The sequence below is a fragment of the Erithacus rubecula genome (assembly GCF_903797595.1).
Source record: "Erithacus rubecula genome assembly, chromosome: 1".
Taxonomy (NCBI): Eukaryota; Metazoa; Chordata; class Aves; order Passeriformes; family Muscicapidae; genus Erithacus; species Erithacus rubecula.
The window spans coordinates 10472767-10496318 of record NC_136658.1 but is presented as its reverse complement, the minus strand read 5'-3'; the positions used below and the strand labels follow the sequence as shown (position 1 = coordinate 10496318).

Genomic DNA, 23552 nt, shown 5'->3' with positions numbered 1-23552 from the left:
ACCTCATCCTTTTTTACCTGAGTATAAACTGACAACACTTCCTTAAAACTCCTTTCTCTTGGATAGTTTATTGATGCTCACTCATATTTTTGGATACAGTGAAAGCTGCCAAATCACTCCACTAAATACAAAAACTGAAAGCAACTGCACAGCAGAAGAATGTCCTTTCATTAAATCAACATCAACACTGCAATTTAGTGTGAATGTGGGTACAGGGAGGAGGAGAACATCCTAGCAGGAAGTTGCATAAAAGTTATGCATCATGTATACACAATTCAGAGACAAAATCTGTTGACTTTATCCAATTTGAAATAACAAATTTGACTGTTCTTATAGGCTTTTGTCATAAAATAAAGCTTAGAGGAAAGGTGAAGAAAAAAAAAAGGCATAAAATTAACCTCATATTATAAAAAGAAGGCAGGTCTAAAATGCATGTTCCTCAGAACAATCTGTTAAAATTCTTACTTATTTTCTTTCAGGAGATTAAAATGTCCATCTTGTATGTGAAATAATGAAAAATGTTAGATTTTTCACAGTAGAATTCAGCAAATTAGCTCACACCTTGCAAGTTCTAGCTAAATGTTCTAACTGGAGAGACAGCTTTCTCCAATATCTTCCTATTTCCTCCATCACCTTACATATACATACTCCAGGTACAGTATGTATTCCCTGCATGAGTGTCTGTGAGTTTAAAAAGGTCCAAATACTGAGATGGATTGGTTCCTTTATGTTTTTCAAATATAAGAGAACACTCTAAATGTTTATATTAATAATGCACTAGAATTAAATTATTAGGATTAATAGATTTATTTTTACAGGAGATCAGTACCTAAGCAATTAACTTTGTTACTCCTTGAATCATTAAACTGTTTTCTATAAAATAGTGAAATTTACAATGGGTAAACCCCAATAAAACATCAACAAAATAAGGCTTATCCACTCATTTTGAATAATGTCCTTGTAATATTGAAACAACGTTCTCTAAAATTTATTTTGAATGCTATTTTGTCAGCTGATAAGCAAAACACATCCCTTCTTAAAGGGAAGAATATAACCAAAACCCACAGTCAACAGACTTTCAACAAAATCTAAAGCACTAAACAAATATACACAGAAACAACAATGCTACCTAACTCCTCTCTTCTTAGAACATGCTTTTTTCTTGGTTGTGTGTATACAGAAGCAAATTAGACGTTACACAAGTGGGTGTGAATTTTCATGAGTTTTAGAAAGCTGATCATTTGTCAGCAGCAAAGCCAGAGCCACCTGTGTGGCTCAGGTCACCCCAATCTTGGCCACTGTGGCATTGCCCTTCCATGGTTTTGCCACCTGTGCCAGAGTCTGCACATTCACAGTGTGACCAAGGACAGGGATTCAAAATACTAATTGGCATAAGTTTGTACACACCTTTTGAAATGATATTACAGATTTCATTAAATCCCACTGTCGCCTTCCTTCTGGTGAGGGTGTATCTTTGAGTAACAAAGCTGCAGCTAAGCAAATTGCTTGGGTTTTTAAACTATATAAAATATTTATTATTGGAGAAATAACATTCACATTTATTTTAGTTCTGTCACTAAAAACCATCTAACTTTTGCATTTAAAATGATGTTCATGAACACGAACATTTGAAAGTACTTATGAAAATTTACACTGAGGCCATTTGAAGTAGATGTTGGGGGGGGGTGTTTTCTTATAAATATTTTACTTTACTTTCTGTAAAAAGGTGGTGGAAAACAATGAGCTTATTAGTCCCCACTAAAAAGAACATGTGCACAAATGTTCACCAGCAAATACAAATTTTTTTTTATTATTATTTTTTTTTCTAACATGTTTTGAGTATATTTAAATCCCAGGATATTATTTTATTAATTCTATAAGATACCTTAAAGACCATTTGTGGTAGAAAGCTGGGAAAAACTAATACCAATGCATCTGTAGAGCATCCAGTCACCACCCTAGCTTGCACATTTTCTTTTGTGAGCTCAAGCACTGGGAGCCAGCCTGAAGTTGCAGAGGTATAAACCAAGACAACCCAATAAAACAAAGCGAGAAAGCAAAACACTGATGTTACTCCTTCCTGTTCTTCATGTTATCTTCAGGATTGCCCAGGGTGGGAGAGCAAGGGAGAACAAACAAGTTTATGACCAGCACTACATCTGAAATATAGCAGAATATTTGCAGGATATGCATAAATTGAGCCTCTCTACTCCACCATATGATCAAAATTCAGTGTTTTTATTTCAGTGGCAATGTCCAGTATCTCTGATGTAACTGGAAGCTTCACCTGATATGATTTAGGTCTGGTTTATACAAGTTTAAGCTTCCAGGAATAGATGCAACAAGCAGTTTCACAGCTTTTTCATCCCCTCTGCTGTCATTGCTCCTCCTCTGCTGGGGATGGTGAGACCCTGGACCTGCAATGTGCCAGCTGTGTTTGCACTGCCAACAGTGCCCTGGACCTCTGCTGGCATTTCCCTAACTTGCCTTCATCTATCCAGCATGGATGGGAGATGCAACCAAGACAGACAGGCACCTTTGCTGACAGGTCCTGGGTACCCCAGGCACACCTTGATTGTGTTTCCACAATTCTCCTACTCAGCTGGGTATAGCAGGACATGCATTTTCTCCTTTTTCAGAAAATGTACCCTTTTAGAACAATTAATAAAACTCAATGCACTGTATCCTTCCTCTATGTTTCCAATAACATGGCAATATACTTTCTTGTAGATTTGGAGAATGTGCCAAAAAAAAAAAAAAAAAAAAAATCAGAAATCTAGATTTGGTTCAGAGATCTAGTAAGTACTTATTTAATTCGTTACATACCTATTTATCCATGGAGATCTGGAGCTTGTTGAAGACCAAAGAGGTTGGAAGGTTTAACTTTGAAAGGTACACATCTGGCACATGGTAACTTCCTACTGCCAAAGGTCCTGTTTGATTTTTAACTTTATGCTGACCAAGCAAGATTAAAAAGTTTGCCACAGTGTAAGAAAACATCTTCAGCAGTTGAGTATTCCTTCCCTCTTTGGAGATCTTGTCAAGCACAAGGCAACTTATTACATGAAATCATTTCAAATGGGTATTAAATTACCTCAAAATTATCAGCTCAAATCAATATCTATACATTTACAGTGAACAGTGGCAGGCCTGCAGTATAAGAAGGATGAATAGCAAAGCTGATTTTACAAAGTGTGAAAGAGAAGCATGGGGCAGTTGAGTCATTATCTGACACAACTGATATAGCAAGAGGTGAGGACATTGCTGAGAAATTGGGTCTTGCAACACCTGATGTTCCTCAGAAACAGGTGATTATCATGGGTGCTCAACTCAGAAGGGTTAATTTGCTGCAGCAAAATACTAGAGAATTCTGGTTTTCCCATTTGGACAAATACCAAAACCTAATGTAGGCAACAGTAAACCCTAGAAATTTACTTTAGGCTTATTCCCTCTGGATGCTGCTCTGTGGCCAGCTGGTCTCAGATCTCTCCCTGTCAGCAGCACCACTGCAGCCACTACCCACTGAAGGGACTGGTTCCCACTCCCCTGGTGCAGATCCCCTGGAGCTGGCAAAATCCTGCCAGGATTATGGCTAAACACATCATCCTGGAAAGCTTTATGTCTCAGGGCTCATTGTGGTTACTGACAGGGGCCAGCTTTATTGTTCATCTTTGGGGACATCTTCAGGAATCTCTTCTCACGAAGTATCTTAAGGAATTTTTGTGACAGCAGAAATTCTATAAGCCTGTGATTAAGGCAATAGGGAGCAAAGTTAGGACACCTAATCAAAACTGTATACAAAAGGTACAGTAAGAAAGAAGATCAGGTGATAAATCACCTCATACTGCAAATTCAAAAAAAGAAGTGAAAGAAAGGAGAAAAAGATTCAGTTAAGTGGTCCAGCTAGCTAAAAGCTTGAGAAAATAGGAGTGATGGCCCAAGAAATGGTTGCATCCAAAATGCAAAAGTCAAAAGAGGCATAAATTTAGGAAGTTAAAGTAAATAAATGGGACCAAAAGTGCATAAGATTTTAAAATTAAATCAGAAGATCATGTGTTTAATTCTGAAGGGAACAGCATGCCAGAGTATTGAGTTATACATTGCTGTATTGAAGAGTAGGTCAAGATCTTATCAGCTCTATTATGAGGAATGTCAATAAAAGGCTGTACTATGATAAAATGTTTAATTAAAAATGAACATTGTGCAACAGATGAACTCTTCGTATTATACAGAAAAAGAGTCAAATGGATTATGTTCTCCAAGTTACAAATTGCAGTGAATAATTTTCCCTCTATAAAACATTCTTATCACTACAAAATCCTGTATTAAAAAATGGATTTACTTTTACTACTTTTTTTTTATGAATTATTTTAGGACTACATGTACAGGATACTTCAAATACTTGAACATCTGGAACAACTGTGAGGTGAAGAACACTAGGGCCTTGTTTTCTCAGTACTCTTTCAGGTGAATAATTGGTTTGCTTTGGCAAGTTAATTAAACAAAAATAAAATATTGGTTCAGCTAGTTGATGCAAAAGTAACAGGAACAAGCAAGACTTAATATTTTGGTTCATTACTTTCATAATACAGATGTGCTCACCATGACTACCCTAAACATCTCTCACAGTTCAATACAGAAAGTGACAAACAATGACACCAGGAAGAGCACAGGGAAAGAAATGCAGCAGCACCCATGGTAGACAGACATCATGATTCTTCCCTGTTGAAAATACTTTATCCCCATCCTCTCTGCAATGTTAGCCACCTTAGACATGAGGCAGTGCCAGGGCAGGATACTTATCTGTGAGAGGAGAGGCAAAGGAACTCAACAAGGAAAATATGGTTTTTACACAGTTTTAAAGGAATTATGCAAAATGCAGGGGACATATACTGGTAAATTAATACAATAAGACTAGGCAAAAATGGCTTAACACCTTTGTAGCCTTGCTTCCCAGCATAACTTTGTGTAACAAAGCATAACAGAACATTCATGTGGACACTTGGGCCAGAACAGGCAGAAGAGAAGATTTTTAATATCTCTACCCCCAACAAACTTCAAACTTCACTTCTAGCTTCAAAGCTCTAACAGAGCATACACAGATGCATATGGACACATACACTGCATAAACTGTGTACTTCTTAAAACCCAGCCCAAACTTGGAGAGATTTCTAATGGAAAGCACTGCAAAATTCCTAAAACAAGGTGCACCAATAGAATGAAACTTTCAATAGGAGCTGATGAACTTGAGATATTGAAACAGATAAATTAGCTATCACATGAGAATACACTCAGCATTTCATATCTGTCCCTTTTTCAGAAGCAATTAATGCTTGCATTAAGAAAGTATCTCAGTCAGAAATACCTTTGGTGAAGCATTCATGTTTTTGAGAATCAAAATTTAGCTTCATATGTCACACAACAATTTTAATATACTCTTATGCCTGCACTATACAATAAGTGGAATGTATTAGAGCAAAGAGCTCCACTGATTAGCTGATAGAAAGAAAAAATATTATGCAGAAAATAAGAATTGTGGTGACCTTTAGTAAAAGGATTTATAAGTTATGAGGCAGCTGTGGGAGTGTGAAAGAGTCTATTACTATAGCAAAGATAATACTAAAGTACATATTTTCATCTACAGACAAAGATAACTTATCAAATCCAAACTGCTAATAAGGGGAAAATCCAAAATATGCTCATGGAAGAATTTGAAGTAATAGAAACTGATGATATTAAAGAGCAATTAATCTAGTTTTTCTCTGAGTTAAGTCTTGTTTCTTGCAGTTCTTGCATAATAATATCTTATTTGGTTTAGTAGGTTGCTGTCCTATCCCTTGGTAAATTGTTCTGAAGTCCTTTATCTTTTCATCAGAAACTATTTCCTGAGATTCAGTCTATAATTACCCGTAACAATACTGTAATATTTAAGAACAGAAAAATATAGGTATAGAAACAAGTTTTCCTTTGAGCATAGGATATCCCAAATCAAGTACAAATAAACTTCAATAAGAGAGAATTATTACCTAAGAAGCAGATTTGGTCACAATATTAAAAACTAAGTCCTCAGAGGAGGTCTAGTTAGGGGCAAGAATAGAACAAATCTTTCACCAGGAGCCAGCAGAGATTCCCAGGGTCATGGCCTAGTTGAAATTAAGACAAAAACTCCTACTGATTTCAATGGGGCCAGGATATGGTCCCCATATTCCATCCATAGTATATCACCACAAATGTAAACTACAAATGAGCATCATGAGGTGAGGTGCCTATAATTCCTAGTGTTTTCATCCACTGTAATAGCCAAGACCTCTCCCTGAACTCCAACAGAGGCAAATTAGTTCCACATGTCAGACACTGACCGTAATATTTTCCCTACACTTGGTGCACAATGAGGGGGTGCAGTACAGCATAGAGCAATTAATACATCTCTTTTTGTGAAATAATGCACAACAGAACAACTCAGAAAAGATGTCGCTCATTTGGAGGTTGCTAGCTCATGAAGAGTATAAATAGGAAAAGAATCAATGGAAAATAAGATAAATTAACCCCACCCCCCCTCCTCCCCTTACAACACTTTCCTAGTTGTTGCTTTACTTGCTTCAAACCTTCTTTCCTTGCAGGTCTCCTGGTACCCCTCATTTCCAACATCACCTTTGAATCTGGGATTCAAAGCAATTTATCACAACTCAAACTGAACCAGTCTTTACAGTTCCTGAAAGAGAACTCTAACATATAGGATAGGGCTGCTAAGCATAAGCAACTCATGCATTTTGCATACCCTACAGTATCCTGCCAAGGGCTCAGCTGCCATTCCAGATGGCTGTGGGTCTATTGCATGTTTTGTGTCATATTTACCAGTCCCATGTTTAAGTAACAAACTCTCACCTCAATATGTCTTTTACCACCAGTGAGAAAATAATAAAAATGAATCAAGGCCTTTAGGCAGTATCTATTCATTGCAGTGCACTTTGACTAGAGTTTATGTATAATTACAATAATAATAATATTATTATTAATAATAATAATAATAATATGCAAACCTTCCTCAAATCACTCTCCTGTAACCATTCTGTTAGGAAATAACCTTGGCTGGGGAAGGTTAACTGAGATATTCTGATGGCACATGCACAGGGAATACAGAGTGTACCTGTAGTCTCAGCTAACAGTCACAACAGTCCAAGAATGATTTGGAACAACACTGTGACCCTGTGAATGAGAGCTCATGGAACATTGCAGCCCAGAACAACACCTGGAATCATTAATTACTCTGTTGGGTAAATACCAACACAGAGGAAGCCACCAAAACCAATGACAAGTCAAGGTAAAGTCAGACCTAGAACACCTATCTGACTTTCCTTATATTAAACAGAAAAGTGACTATGAAGAACTCATCAGGCCTTGTGGAAAAGAGTGAAACCTACCTCATTCTGAGAAGCCTCCCACTTTGCCAGTAGTACTCAGTGCTCAATGTGGCATCAGTCAGTGCAGCATCACAGGGACAGAAACTGACATCTATAGAAAGCTTTTCTTTCCAGTCCTGTAAAATAAAAGCAAATCACAGTTCTTTCAGAAACAAATACTCAGTAAAAACACTGCACTGCATAATGCCAAGATTATTTTAATTCAAGTCACCCTTGTTAAGTTCAGTGTTACACATGGGAAAAAAAAGAATTAGAAAAACAACAGAAAACAAATGGAGAAACAAACAAAACACCTTCCCCTTTCCTCAAGCTGGCAAACTCAACTTCCAGAGTTCAAGCCGTGGTTTTAATTGATTTTATTTACAAACATAATAAATTGCCTTTCTTTGAAAAACTGATTTTCACAATTTAAAAGTAGAGAGTTTATAACAGTTTAGGAGTAAAGACAAGTAAAAATTTGTAACTTTCATGTATTTGCCCAGTATCTAATATACAATAGAATGTTGACTAGCATAACAGTTTGAAAATATTCCACAGAGCTATTTATGATGGAAATTTAAGTGCCAGGTTTTCAACTAGACCACAGCACTGAGTGCCACGTCCAGTTGCATCTTGAACACCTCAAAGGATGGTGACTCTACCACCACATTGTAGAAGAGGGAAGATAAACACTGTAGAATTAGACAAACATGAAGTAAAGAGATCTATGTTGATCAAACTGATGGCCATATAACAGGAATTTCACTATTTTTTCTGATAATGCATTAACTGAAGTGGAAACTGCTCCTAAATCCACACAGATTGTATACAACCTGTGAAAGGGAAACTGGATAGGGAGGAGCTGATTATTTAAATGTTAAACCTCATGAGATTCCCATGGGCCACCTCTTGAGCTTGTCCAGATCCCTGTCAATGGCATCTTGTCCTTCAGGTGTGTGACCCACACCCCTACACCCCTCAGGTTGGTGTCATCTGCAAAACCTGCTGAGGCTGCACTCAATCTCTTTGTCTTTATCATTAATGAAGATACAAAGAGTCTGGAGTTAATTTGAAAAGATGCAGATAAGTTTGATAATTTTTAGAATGAAAGTCACAAACAGAATTCTGAATTTTTTAAACATTAAAAAATTCTAGAGTTCCAGATTGCCCTGAGAAACTTCACTTCTCTCACGTCATTAAGTCAGAAACAGAAGTGCTGTAATTCTTTCCTAAAGGGTTTTAACAAATGGAAAAAAGTAATAAATAAATTACAGATTAATACAATTTGTCTATAATATATATAATAATATATAACTAATAGGTAATCTATAATACATAATTTCTAGACTACATACTTGATTTTATACCTACCACAGTCAAAGGAAACAAAAAAAAAAATTGACTTTCAGGACTGTGCCTGATGGGACTTTTTTTTCCCTCTCACAATGGACTTAGAACTAATGTACCTAATCTGGGTAGGATATTAACTATCTAAATATATTTATTATCTCTTTGTATTTACTGTGTAATACTTAATGGTTTATTATTGTCATTACTATGATTAAAATTCAGAAAAACAGAAAAGAAAGAAATGGTTTTTTTCTGAACAGAAATTAAGTGGGAGATGCACAAAAGAAAAAAAGAAGCTGGAAAACTCATTCTGTAAACCTGGGGTCTGGTTCCCTTTTGAAAACATCCTCAGCAATTGCCATTTGTTGCCATTCAGTTTTATGACAGCAGATTATCACAGAAAACAAAGTTTGAAATTAATTTGAAATTAATTTTTCACCAACCACAGTTCTGGCACAGAGCATTTGTCACCCTAACAAATGTGTACTAGAATTAATCTTCATATTGTACAAGGCTTCCCTGGTAGCTTCACACCAGAGCAAATCACAGAGAATTATCAGATTTATTATCTCTTTATTGATATTCCTGAGGCATTTGGATGGATTGATTCAGATGTGCTTCTCCTTGGACATATGAGATAGATTACTTAACAAATTTCCGAGCAGCTGCCCGTGACCTGGTCAATATCTCCCAGGAAGTTCCTGCTCACAAACACCCATCACTTGCCAGGAGCACTCTGTCCTCTGATCTACAGCTGTTGTCTTGTGATACACAAACCACAGCACAAACAGAGAAAGTTAAAGCACCCCAATCTTGCCTTTTGAATTTAGACTATATTTGGGGTTTAATAATAACCTTCTTTAATAACCTTCTTTGCATAAATGCTTTGAAAGGTCTCTATTATTCTACTGTTATCTAATCATCAAAAGGAAATGTTTCACAAGAGACAAATCATTCTTACATTTCTACTTTTTGCTTTTAAAAATGCCAGCAGCTTCTGACGAGGTGGACTGCCTTCTGCAGCATGTTTTAGTTTGAGCTGTGGAGCTGAGCAGATGGAAGGACACACAGGAATCTTTTAAGGATTTCTACATGATAGAATCTGGTGATGGAACTTCTGGCTTACCACAGAAGATGCACAGCCTAGCACAGTTGTTCCCTATCCATATTGAATATATCCCATCTCCTGATGGGAGAAAACTGCCCTCCCTGCAGATCACATTCTACTGCCTGGTAATGCTGGGCTGTTCTTGTTTTACCATTACTTGGGAATCTTTATACTCTGCATAGACAAAGGCTGTTTTCTGACTAGGGCTTTGCATTTCTAAATCTGGAGTTTGACTCCCAACTCACCTCCCACTCATTCTGTAGGAGCAACCCAGCACAAACATCCTGCAATCTCAGGATGGCACAGCAGGCTGGGTCACCCCACCTGCCAGTGAGGATTCCCAGGAGGCCAAGAAAGCTGGAGCTGGGATGTTGCTGTACCTCCCACAGCCAGGATGGGAGAGCCTGTCTGAGCCCAGGCAGAAGGGAAGGACTCCTCCTTTCTGTCTTTCAGCAATACTTTATCAGAGGTAAAGGCTGGATAGAACAGAGGGAGGAAGGAAGAGAGGGAGATTGGAAGGAAGGGAGGGAGGGAAGAAGACAGTATAAACGTCCTTGGCATGTTTATCAAATCTCTGTGTCCAGTTGGGCAATAGGGAATTCTAAGGACATGACTTAATCCTACCTCTCATACATTTCACTCAGAACTGTAGGAGGCACCTTTTTGCAGGAGATGGTGAAGAGAGGCCAGATTTCAGCAGTGTTTCCTTACACCTTACCATTTTCACTTTGCAAATCATGCTAACCATGGAAGGGGAAGAGCAATGCTGTTGGCTCATTCCTCCAAATCCTTTCTTCTTCTTTCAAATACAGAAATAGGGTCTTTGACCAGTTGCTCAGACAGTTTGATGGTTAAGCCATTACTTTTCTGTGCATGAAGAGATCAATACACACAAGTCCCTTTTCAAGGAGATCCTCCACCTGCCAGCCTACAGGGTGATTCTGGCTACATCTTGGCACTGAGGACCTGATGAACATTTAAATTCTGCCTCTGTGGTTTGAATGCCTGGCTGGGGCAAATCTCCCACATTTGTTTAATGTGAAATTAAACCAGTTCATGTGCTCCAAAACATGAAGCACAATAATATATTATTTTTTCCTGCAAGGATGTCACAAGGATCCATATGAACTGCTTCTGAAGTGGAGGAGAACTGTGGATAACCTAGAAGCCAAAAGAGTCAAGAAGCTGAGAAAGGTGGCTGAATTATTGGTCATATGATAGTAAAAGTGAAAGTAACAAATATACTCAGAAAATTTAATTCATTGAGAATGTTTTTCCCAGAAAATTTAAACTGATTAACTCAATAGAATAAGATAAGATAAAAATAGTGACTGTCTATTAAGTTATTCTGAATATTTTCCAGTTATTCAAGATAGCAGTCCAAAGATAAATGTAGATATCTACAGAGACACAAATATGGCAAGTACTTTTTCTGTTGACAATAGGAATAATAAAAAAAATATTTTTCAGCAAAGAGTCTTCACATCACAAATCTTTACTGGTAAAATAAGTTCTCTTATCTAAATTATGCAACTAACAAAAAAGAAAATGAGATCCTTAACACATGGTGTTTTTCACACTATTAGATGGATCCTAAAGACTAGCAAAAAGGAAAATTAAACTGAATTTACTCATTGTGTGGTATTTAAAAGTCCCTCTACAAAGTTTTCCAAGAATTCAAAGTTTACCTGAGAACCTTTCATTTCTTGTAATCCAGATCCATTTATTTCTGAAGAACTAGAAATTTAGAATCCACAATTCACTGCTTTCAGTGGTAAAAGAACAACAGATGCAATCCATGCATGCTGGGATTATTAAGGAAGCCTGAGGTAATAAAATGTTCAAATTGCTTTTAAATTCAATGGGAGTGAGACTTTTCACTCCTTAAGGCTATTGAAAATTGTATTTTCCAATATTCCTGAACCAAAGAAATTAAAATTTTGATAAACCTTCTGTGATCTATTAACTATTGATTATTTAATGGTTGATTAAACATTCTTACTAACTGCCAACAGAATTTCACATTAAAAACATTAGCCTTCATATTTCTATTTTTCACAAGTGCCAGTTCGGTCTGAAATTGTGTGTTATTCCACATGAAAGATATCTTGAAAATAATCCTGCATAGGAATAGGATATGGCACAAAAGCAATACACTGAATGCTACCAACAATGAGCCAATAAAAAACAATAGTTAAATAAGTAAAAATATGAGCATTTCTTAAGAACCTATTTTATGAAGTAGAACTTACTCATTTGCAGAACAGAAAACAAAATTGGTGATTCAGATCTATATCCCTGCCCTGGTCATGCACAGTGGGTATCATGAACAGGATGGGATTCCAGTCCACCAGCTATCCAGTGATGGCTTCTCCTATTCCCATCTGGTACACCATTTATCCATGTGCTACACCAAAAGGCATGAAAATCTTGCTTCTGTTACAATGAAACGCAAAAGTAAAATTAAACAGAACAAAACTGTTTTTTAAAAATAAATTCTTGGCTTTCCTCCAGTTCCAGTGGGCAGCTAAAGTTGAATATTTGAAAAAAGCACTCCTTGCACTGACCCATAGAACAAGTCCAGTGCCAGCTCCTCTCCTGCCCAAGTCAGGGATAGCTCATCCTTGACTTTTCCTTTATTTCTGAGCCAGAAAAAGGCATTTTTATCAATACTTCTGAGAAGATTTTAGCCACCTGTAAAGAATTTTGCAATTCATAGGGCATGAAGTTTCTGGTTGGGAAAGTTTCATGGTCGTATGGGATTATGCAGGAAAAGGTTTGGTGTGCACAAACCTCACAGGGAAGTTACATGGGGTACTTCAATTAATAATTTTGAGAAGTGGAAACATCTAGAATATATGAAGCTTGGAGATTTCTCTGTATAAACATAAGAACTGGAAAAAGACAAACTTTTGTTTTGTCTAATAATGAACAAATCTCAAATAGCAAATAAATTCTAGTGTTTCAATGGAGCAATAAGGAACAACACTACTGGTTTGCATGCCAGCTCAATTCTATTCCTTTTTAAAATATGGAGAAATGAGGGCACTGGTGCAACTTTCATCACTAAAAGATTAGATATTAACTAAAGGCAAGATTCCTAATGTATGTGTATTCTGCCTACAAATACCTTAATTGCCTTTGCTTTTCTTGCAGGGCACACTGGTTTTGTCCTTCAAAAACTTCTCTTGCATGAGACCTGAAACCCTCATTGAAAAAGATACAAGCCGAACAATGGGAAAGGTCTTAAGAGGCCACATACAATATATCCAAACATTTGTAATCAACATAGGGAGTCTTTTATTGCTTTGCAGAAATCTACGCCAAGAAAAAATTTCAGCTCTTTTATTTTTTAATGACGCAGCATGCTGTTAATTTGGTTATAATGCCAGAAAGCTCCACAGTGTTATTCGGGAAAGAGTTGTCTAAAAAACCCCTCAATGTCACAGATAAAATTGAATCTGAATGGCTAAACTAATTTGAAAACAAATCAATTCAAAACTAATTTTATCCACAACATGCAGTTTTTTAACAAACATCTTTCACTACGACAGAGCTACTAGTGACATCCTTAAGCCAAATACATTTATTCTGCTGCTGATGTTGCATACAAAACAGAAACACCTTTCTGGTGCTACTCAGGCTACAGAGAAAACAAATGCCTCAATTCTTCCTCCTTTTTTAACCCTTTCCTGTCACTAAAAACAAATTCCTCCTCACAGCTAGGCAGACACTTTGGAATTTCTCCTGCCCTGGCTTCCTGCCTATTCACCAAAACCATCCCCTCGCTCTCCTGGAGTTTTGAGGTCATTGCAAAGCCCCACACAGACAGTCTCTTCCCTTCTGGCCTGAACAGATTGCCCTGGTTTAAAATCCTACCCAAGAGGTGAGTATTCTCATCCCTTTTGTACCCAGATGCTGCAGGTATGGGATTGGTCCTGCTCTTCAAGGAACTAGTGAAAGGCAAAAACCTCCCAGAGGCCATCATACACTGACTTGATTAAACTGCTGCCACCTTCCACTCACACACCAAGAAAACAAACATGACTGTATAAAGCAAAGCACAGTGGCAGGATGGAGATCTCTTCTATATTTGCTTGTGTCTAACAAGTATCAAAATAAAAACTTGCAATGGTAAGAGATGGAAGGGGGAAAGTGGCGGGCGGGGGAGATATCTTCCATAAAACTGTGTGAATTAGCCATCTGAGCTCCATCTCTGAATTTGCACAGGAAGTAATCTTGGAAAATGCTTGAAAACGTCAAGCAAATAAATTGCATTGCTTGACAAAGCAAGAATTTTTTTATTTTTACTTTTTTTACTTAACCCTTATTAATGCCTTAAGAGATGGTATGTTGTGTCTTTTAAAAAAGCCCAGACAGCAAATTGCTTCCCACTCTGTTATTCTTCCCCTAGTTATGGTCTGGCCCTGAACATTAAAGTGAACCAATATGAATTTTCCTGTTATACATTTTTTTGCTTTTGCACTCAGCCTGAAAATTCACCTTAGCCTTCTAAGTACTGCATCACTCATGCCCTCCTTTTTTTGCATTGGAATAAGGAGAGCCACAACATTAAGAAATAATGACTGAATAACTTAGAAAACCTGAAACGACACAATCTTTAGTAATCTCTACTCACCCTTTTATAATTACACTTCTATTAATTTTTATCAAAACAAATCCCTACTCAATTACAGTCCTTTCAAAACAAGATGAAAAAAGGCATCTGAACAAATGCAAAAATAATTTTGTCCAAGTTTAAGTTTCAAAAAGAAGCACAGAACCAAGTTGTTCTTTTCTTTACTCTGAAGCATCCAGAAGTTGCTTCAAAATGTGCTTTCTGTTTGCTCATTAGCCTTTAAAGCATCTTAAAATAAAATTGGAAAATAATAATAATAATAATAATAATAATAACAAAAACCACAACACCAAGAGATAATGAGCTTAGTTCCTTTTCAGGAATTGAGGAGGATTTGTTCTACTGTGTAGTGCATTCCTTCAGGGGTTTCACTTCTTTGTCCTGTAAGGATTTTCTGTCTTTACAGTGCAGGAAAACACATTACCCTGCCCCAGAATTTACAAAATCCTATCACTATTACAAATTCTTGAAGAATTGTTCAACAGCCAGAAAGTGTTAGAAAAGGAACATATTTCCTGATGCACAACAAAGAAATTAATTTCTATTCATATTATACAGAACACTTTTGGATCCCTTTCTTCTAAACCCCTGTTAAAAAGTCCTGTGGGACTGAAGCAATTCAGGATATTAATGATTTTTAATTTTACAATTATAAAGACATTCAATTTGACCTAAAAGATCAAAATTAAATTTCCAAATTGGATTGAATAACATAGGGTTTCCCACTGAACAGAAACACAATTCTTCCAGTAAATAAAAATGGAACTATAAAATAGATACATATATTTAAATATAAGAGGATGAATATAAGAGGAAAAAGCCACAACAAACAAGCAACAAAATTTATTCTGTGTATTAATTTGATTTTGCATTTCAACAATAAATAGAATAAAACAGGTTGTCTTTTTAATGTGTTTCTGTCATTTTCACAGAGGGAAGACACTGACTAAAGCCTTAAGCTTTACTTCAGTTCATTCTGCCAACTGAACCCCTGCTCGTACAAAACTTCTTTTAAACAGAAGTTTTATTTAGATGCCCTTTAAAATTCAAAAAGAAGACTTGGGGAAATTTATACTCACTATTATTGTTATTAGAACACTTCTTTGTATATAATACATCCCACTGGAAAAGAGTATAAGATAAAACTAATTGAAATAGTTTTATAAACAATTTCACATCTATCTCTCTAATTTTACGAGAGGACTGTGGATCTAAAAACCACTTCAGATTCATTCACCTCTGTCAACACATAATGAAATTTTAAGGACTGTAAACAGTGATAAATTTAAATTTAAAGGCCTCCATTAATCTTGATAAAGAATATCAGTACATAACTTTGTTTATGTATAACTAAATATTTTCAAAATGCAATTGGTTTATAACCTAGGCACCAGACAGTCTTTAATAATAGCATTCAACAAATTCCTAGAATTGTACCTACACCAATGCTGAAGCACCTGAGCCTTGCCTTTACTTCCATGTCTCAGTGGAACTACTCCAGGAGTGAAGTTACTCCCTGTGTTAGCATCTGTTAAATGAGATCCATAATTACAGCTGGCAGTTGGAAAACAGAAGCAAAAAATGAATTAGCATTTCAAATATTTCAGTATATATACTATTCCCATGTCACCAATTACAGGCCCATCTGTACAAAACTGTACTAAAAATACTTGTATTTTAATATCCTTCTCTTTCATGTCTAAATACTTCACTTACATTGGAAAATAAGTCTTAAATTCGTGGGTTTTTTTACCTCCAAACACACTACAGAATGGTCAGCATTGCTATCACCAGCCACAGTGCATTACCATTGTACAAATGACTTCCTAATGTTGGACAGAATTAACTTCCACAGCAGTATGTTTTTTCTTATTTCTGACTTGTTGACTATGTTAACCATTACAAATAATTTTATTCTTAGATAAAAATTATATTATGGGTATGGAGTCAGATAAAAGTAAGCAAGAAGGTAAGTTATCTTAAAACAGCTTTTGCTGTGAACTTGGGCATTATGATTTTCTCCCCTCCTTCCTTCTACTTTCCTGCTTCTGCAGAAAAAATAATTCGCTACAATATTTATGAAACTCAAAACAATAAAATCCTCAAATAATGCATATGTTGTTAGAAAAGAAAGTTGGAGCAGTCTTAGTTTTTTGTTATGTTCTGTATTTTTTTTAAGGAGGAAACTTATCTTGAGGGCAAAAGCAGTCCCGAAGTAGATGGAATTTAATATTTTACAGAATATATGTCTACAGAATATACTCTGTGTTTCTGAAGAATAAATCTTCCTCTACTGAAGTACTTGTGTCTCACCAAAGAGCCTGAGAAAATGATAGTAGTTCAATCCAAAGTAGCCTAGATAATAATTTTATTTCATGAAATAGAAAAATTCATGCTTTATATTCTATTTCATTTTTAGCTTCCAGACACACTCTAGTATTATCAGAAATATAAAAATCCTTAGTATAAGAGAGAAATTTTGAAAATTATCATAGAACATGCTCAATCTCTGGTAAAGAGAAAACTGAACTGAGAAATAAAAAATATATATATATATATTTACCTGTTTTAAGAAAGTCCTGAGACTGTCTAGTTTACTGGTTCCCTATACATCTTTAAGAAAAGAGTATTAAACTCTCTAGACTCAGTAACAAAAGAAAACCAGAATGGAAGCTCTGTAATCAGAATTGACATAGACACATGAAAATAAAGAATCATAGGGCATGTTTATCTAAGAAGTATTCTGTCAAATTAGAACTAAAATAATTTCATTTCATTAAAACTTACACCTTTAAGGATTGTACAAAGATAAATAATTTACAAACACACACAGGAATTGTTCTTCTAAAACTGACAGTTCTGTGAAGTTTCAGAGAATTTTGAGAAAAATATTATGGTCATTAAAAAAAGAAACAAAAACGATACTTCAACCTGTTTCCCAACACAAAGCTTTATTTTACATTATTGATTTAAAATGTAATGATGTATGCAAAATAGAAAGGTTTAAATTCCACAGGTGCTTGCTCCCAGGAGTCTCACTTTGAATATATTTTCCCAGACAAATAGGACTATCTACAAGTATAGTCATGTGAAGAATGAGGCATGCCCCTGCCCCCAATATTTATGAAATATATTAAAACAGCAGACAAGCCCAGTCTGGGTATTGCACTTCTGTTATGGCACAGTACTTTTACTTTACAGCATTGTACTTAAAAGCCTATGTCATTGTAAAGCTCTTTTCTAAGCTGCTATGGAAAAGTGTTTTAAAGTATTCCTCAAATCCTGTGAAATATTAAAAAAACCCAAATACTTATTGCAGGCACTTCTATGAATTACGTTGTCCAGTATCAGAAATCTGTACAATAACATCAACTTACAATGCTTATTATGAGACTGACCATTTGCTATGTGAATAAATTTAATCACAAGTAGTCTCTTCACAAGTTGGAGAAAGTGGGGGTTCATATTATAAAACTTTAAACTTTTATTATAGTCTTTGTAGTTAACTGACAACCCAGTTGTTGGGGATGAACACTCATAAAAGTGTTTGCACATTTCAAATACCACCTAAAACTCGTATTAGGGATACATTTGTATGAAACCACTGGACAATCAGCATTCAAGACATCTGAAATATTGTGTTTCCATGTATGAAATAGCTAAGGGGAACAGGCAAAATTCCTGGAAGGGGTTACATGGATTCTAATGTTTCCTCCCTTTCATTCATGGCTGAAAATATAGTTGTAAGATATGTAGATCATCAAACAGAGCATTGAGGAAAAGAAAAAAAAAATAAAGAAGAACATACAGAAATAAACCTAGACAAGGAAAGGAGTAAAAATGTAATAGCTTATTCTTTCGATGACACATAGGATTCTGAAGAAGGAATACTTTTAACAACGCGGTATTCCTTTAACAATCGCTGCACCACAAGTGACACAAAGTAAAGACGGCAAGATGACCATTTATCTCCGCAAAGGAGAAACAAAAAATCCAACAAAACCAAGCCCCCAAACCATTATCATGTGGAACAGAAAAGACCTTCTTGAAACGCAAAGTCAACAGAGGGACAAGCAGGTGTTTGCATTCTCTGCAGTTTAACTCATGGGCTTCATTATGTGCTCCACAGAAAGAAAAACAGTTTCATTTGTACATCTTGCAGGGAAACAAAGAATTTCAACAAGGAGTCCCGATAAACATCTTACGCTGTTAAACATCTTCACCGGGAGAGAGAGAAAAATCTCCCCCGCTGCAAGCAACCGCGGACATCTTTTGTTCCCTGATAAATATTTGCTTTTGTCTTTTGTGATAAGGTCTGCTGCCTTCGCCTCGCGCACAAAAAGGGCCCGCTTGTTTCTGCACAGAAAACATTTAATTAAGATCATTTCCGATTTTCAGGCCGCCCGTGCGCTGAGGAGAAGGACGGGCGAAAGGGGAGAAAACCCAACCCCGGCTGGCTGGGCGGGGAACCGGGACCCGAGTCCAGCCGGGACCCGCCGGGGAACGCGGGCGGGGAAGGGTCGGGAAAGGCCGGGAAAGGGTCGGGAAAGGCCGGGAAAGGCCGGGAAGGGTCGGGAAAGCCTGCCCGCTGTGTTCTGCTCCGTCCCACCGCCCTGCCCGGGAGCGCCGGGGCTGCGCGTCCTGCACCCCTCCTGCATCCCTCCTGCACCCCTCCTGCATCCTGCAGCCCTCCTGCACCCCTCCTGCATCCCTCCTGCATCCTGCAGCCCTCCTGCATCCCTCCTGCACCCCTCCTGCACCCCTCCTGCACCCCTCCTGCACCCCTCCTGCATCCCTCCTGCACCCCTCCTGCACCCCTCCTGCATCCTGCACCCCTCCTGCATCCCTCCTGCATCCCTCCTGCACCCCTCCTGCACCCCTCCTGCATCCTGCACCCCTCCTGCATCCCTCCTGCATCCCTCCTGCACCCCTCCTGCATCCTGCACCCCTCCTGCACCCCTCCTGCACCCCTCCTGCACCCCTCCTGCATCCCTCCTGCATCCCTCCTGCACCCCTCCTGCACCCCTCCTGCATCCTGCACCCCTCCTGCATCCCTCCTGCATCCCTCCTGCACCCCTCCTGCATCCTGCACCCCTCCTGCATCCCTCCTGCATCCCTCCTGCACCCCTCCTGCATCCTGCAGCCCTCCTGCATCCCTCCTGCACCCCTCCTGCACCCCTCCTGCACCCCTCCTGCATCCTGCATCCCTCCTGCATCTCTTCTGCACCCCTCCTGCATCCCACCAAACACAGACCGGGGCAGTGGCCAGCAAATGCTTCCATTTACTAAAGGAGCAGGGAAAAACATTCATTTGGTTGGCAGCATTTTTTCATGGGTGGGTTTTTTTTGTTTGTTTTCTTTTTTTTTTTTTCTGCCATGGGGTTAGATGGACCTGCTCTTCCCACTGGATTTTTGTTTTTAGATAGTAACGCACAGTTTGAGGTTTACCTCTTTGTCGCAACTCAAGGCTCACTAAAACATCACAACCTTCTTACCAAAGTGGAAAAAAAAGAAAAGAGCAGCTTTAATAATTATTTCAAATATTCTGACTTAAACAAACAAGCAAATAAACAAACAAAACAAAAAGCAACGCCATGCTCTATGGACTCTGCAGTGTCAGTTCTCTGAGTACTTCACCTGTTTTAAGTACTAAAGTTTGAATACACAAATAGTTTTCTCAATGCTGTAGTAGTTTGAACATTGAAAAGAAAATCTAGGACACATAATCATTATAAACTGTTTATGCACACACAATCAGTACACAACTACCAAAGATCTTAGTCCTTATGTGTATGCTCATTTACTGGAATTAATCCCTTTTATCATGTTGACTGCCTGCATGACCCAATCCTGGAATATTCTTGTGTACCAGGTGCTAGGGGCAATATTATTAGAGGAGGTTTCACTGCAAGTCTAAGGCACTCAGCAATAGCCTCCCTGCATACCTCAGGACAACACTCCCACTCATAACCAGGGACTTATTATTGAGTCTGTAAGAAATTTTGTTGAGAAATATTGACAGGAAAACCTGGTCTGAAATAGGGAGAATTAGAATTCAAAATTTAAAGCCACATGATATGAGTAAGAAGAAATATAGCAAAGATATTCCGCCAGGAAATATGCACAAAGATGCAAGAAAAATCATTCCTGTAATCCAAATACAAACCATAGGAGATTAATTCATACTGTGGACAGGACATAGCAATGAGAGATCTTCCTTTGGTTAAATATTTAGAGCACAAAATGGCATTTTTTCCTTCAAAACTTGGAAGAACAAAATACATTTCTATAATATTTGTACCATGTTTCAGATGGCACTTTTTTTTTTTTTCTCCAAGACTACCAAGGTTTTTATTTCTTGAATGAGTTTGTATGACACCAAAGACAACACCATAAACAGAAAAAAAAATTGTTAATGCAAATAAATCAATGTCATTCTATCCTTCTCTGGCCATCTGTCTCCCCATGAATACACATGTGGAAAATAGAATTTGCTAAAAGCAGCTATTTTAAGTCTATCACATTATTGTTTCAAGTAAAAGAAACAAGAGCAGAAAGTGCTAACAGTATCATCTTACCTGCCTTTTAAGCAAAAGTGTAAAAACACAACACACAAGAAAGCCTGCAAGCTGACAAAGACTCTGGATTAGCAACAGCAATTGACCCAGTGAAAATTAATCAGACTCACTTTTTTTATTTTTTAATGAGACAGATTACTTGCCTACATATTGACACATCAAAAAATTATGATTACAGACCAACTTGATATTACAGTGCATACCATCCACTTCTATGGTCTTAGCAGGTTTTCTCATCAAAGCACTCATTCAACAAGAAGCGTTTTTCATAAATGATGTGCTAATAGTTTTGAACTGAGATAAATGCACCTGCTTTGCATTGACTCCTTTCATAAGCTCTCTAGGAGCTTTCAGGTGAAACCCCCATTCTTTTTCGCCTCTTGAACATCCTACTACTGCAGTGTGAAACTAATTTTCTTAACAGCACCACAAATTTGATAGGACAGTTTCAAAGTAACCATACACATATTGCTATGTGTAAGATCAGTGTCTAAAAGATAATACTTCAAAAGTAAAATAATTAAAATCTCTGGTGTGTCTGTTTTGTTTATCTGTGAGCAGGGGATGCAATGAGGGATATATTTACATTTTTTTAGGGGAGGAATTCTATAAGAAATCAATATGACTCTACCACCAACAGAATAACAACTTACTCAATTCGTGGGAATTTTATGAAAAAGAAAGCCATAAACAAAACCAAAGAGTGTAATGGGATTAATCCAAGATTATCTTAATTGATCCTATTCATAAATACAGTGAAACCACAACCCTTTAAGAGAATTCAAGAGGATAATGAATAAGCAGGAATTACCCAACTTCGACGTCAGCATTGAGCTCAAGATATCAAACAACCATGCAGAGTACTGAACACAAACGAAATTAAGATAAAGATTAAAAGCCTCTGTCACTTACAGAAGGACCAACAAGAGACCTACCTGTGTATCAGCCTTTGTTTATGTAGGCAGAACAGATAAAGACAGCTGTGAGCTTGAGACTGCTTTGGTATGCCAGGAATATGCTTTTTAGCATATGCTTATACTCTAAAGAGTGAGATAAACCCTTTTCCAAAGGCAATCTGGGTTATTTTTCTGCCTACAAAGTCTGGGGCCAAAAGAAAGACATTTTTATTTATCAAACAAAATGTGGCAGGACTATTTGTAAGTGGTTCAAACATATTTAAGATATACTGAAGTACACTTAGTACCTGCTTAATATCTGACCATTGTTTAAATAACACATGACTAAAAACGTTAATTGTCAATATTCAGAGAAACCAGGAAACTTTACTTAAGGAGCTATGGATCATAAGTTAACCTTGTCTTTATTAACTCAGAAGAAAAAGAAAGGAAACAAAGGCAAATACCTAACAAAAAATATGCTGCCTATCACCCACTGGCAGTTCAAGTATGTTCCATATAGAACATGAAAAATATCTGTTTTCCTGGAATTTTTTTTCTTTTCTACATCAAAGTCATTACCATCATATTTGTTGTGTTGCATATTTATGTTATGGAGGGGTTTGGAGTGCTTAGCTTTAACATAAATCATCTTTCACCTAATATATTTTCAACAGTCCAAGTTCATATTTTGAATCTGGAGCAGGGAAGCCTTAGGCTCAGTGGAGGGGGATCAGGCTGGGGAACATTTAACAGAACTACAGTAGATGTAACCAAGTCCCTGAGACCTGATGGGATCTACACATGAGTGCTGAGGGAGGGGGCTGATGTCCCTGCAAGGCCATTCCCAGTAATCTCTGAAAGGTGGTTGTGACTTGACAGGTTCCATAGGACTGGAAAAAACAAATAACAGCTCCATCTTTCAGTGGGGTCAGAAGAAGGATCCAGGGACTTGCTGTTCAACCTCACCTTAGGCCCTGGGACAAATACACCAGAAAAACATTCTAGATGTATTGCAGACAAGGAAATGACAGAAGCACAGGAAAGCACAAAATCATGTTGGACCAACCCAAGAGCCATCAATGATGAAATGAGCTGAAATGATGAAATTATGAAAGCACGAAGTCCATTTGGAGCACAATCCCCAGTGGTTTACCCCTGGAGTCAATCTCAGTGATAATAATTCTAAATTTTCTTCAATGACGTAGGTGGTGAGACACAACACACACCCAGGGAGTTTGCTGATGATACAAAATTGGCAGAAGAGGCTGATATGCTGAAGAGTTGTGCCCTTCAGAGAGAAGCAGAGAAATGGGCCAACAGGAGCCATGAAGTTCAACAATGGAAAACACAAAGTCCTGAACCTGGGCAGGAATAACCCAGACAGCACCACACCCTGAGACCTGATCAGCTTGAAGGGAGCTCTGCAGGAAAGAACCTTGGGACCTGATGGACACCAAAATGATCATGAGCCAGCAAAATGCCCTTGCCACATGCTGACATCCTGGGCTGATAAGCATTGCTACCAGAACTGTTTCTATTAAATTATCCAGGCTGGAGGGAAAAGAAAATAAATCAAAA

General features: G+C 37.5%; 1 protein-coding gene across 2 annotated transcripts in view; it reads right to left on the bottom strand.

The window, feature by feature from the left end:
- Positions 1-23552, bottom strand: part of LOC306810341 (uncharacterized protein) — a 217606-nt gene that overhangs the window by 167148 nt on the left and 26906 nt on the right. Inside the window, exon 1 of one of the 2 annotated variants that reach the window (XR_013776436.1) lies at positions 7422-7496. Coding sequence is in view for 1 of the 2 variants with exons in the window: in XM_079322823.1 (XP_079178949.1) it covers positions 7422-7537 (116 nt within the window). In the remaining variant the exon portion in view is untranslated. Of the gene's footprint in view, positions 1-7421; positions 7538-23552 lie in introns of those variants that run through there. The other variant, XM_079322823.1, reaches the window with a different exon arrangement.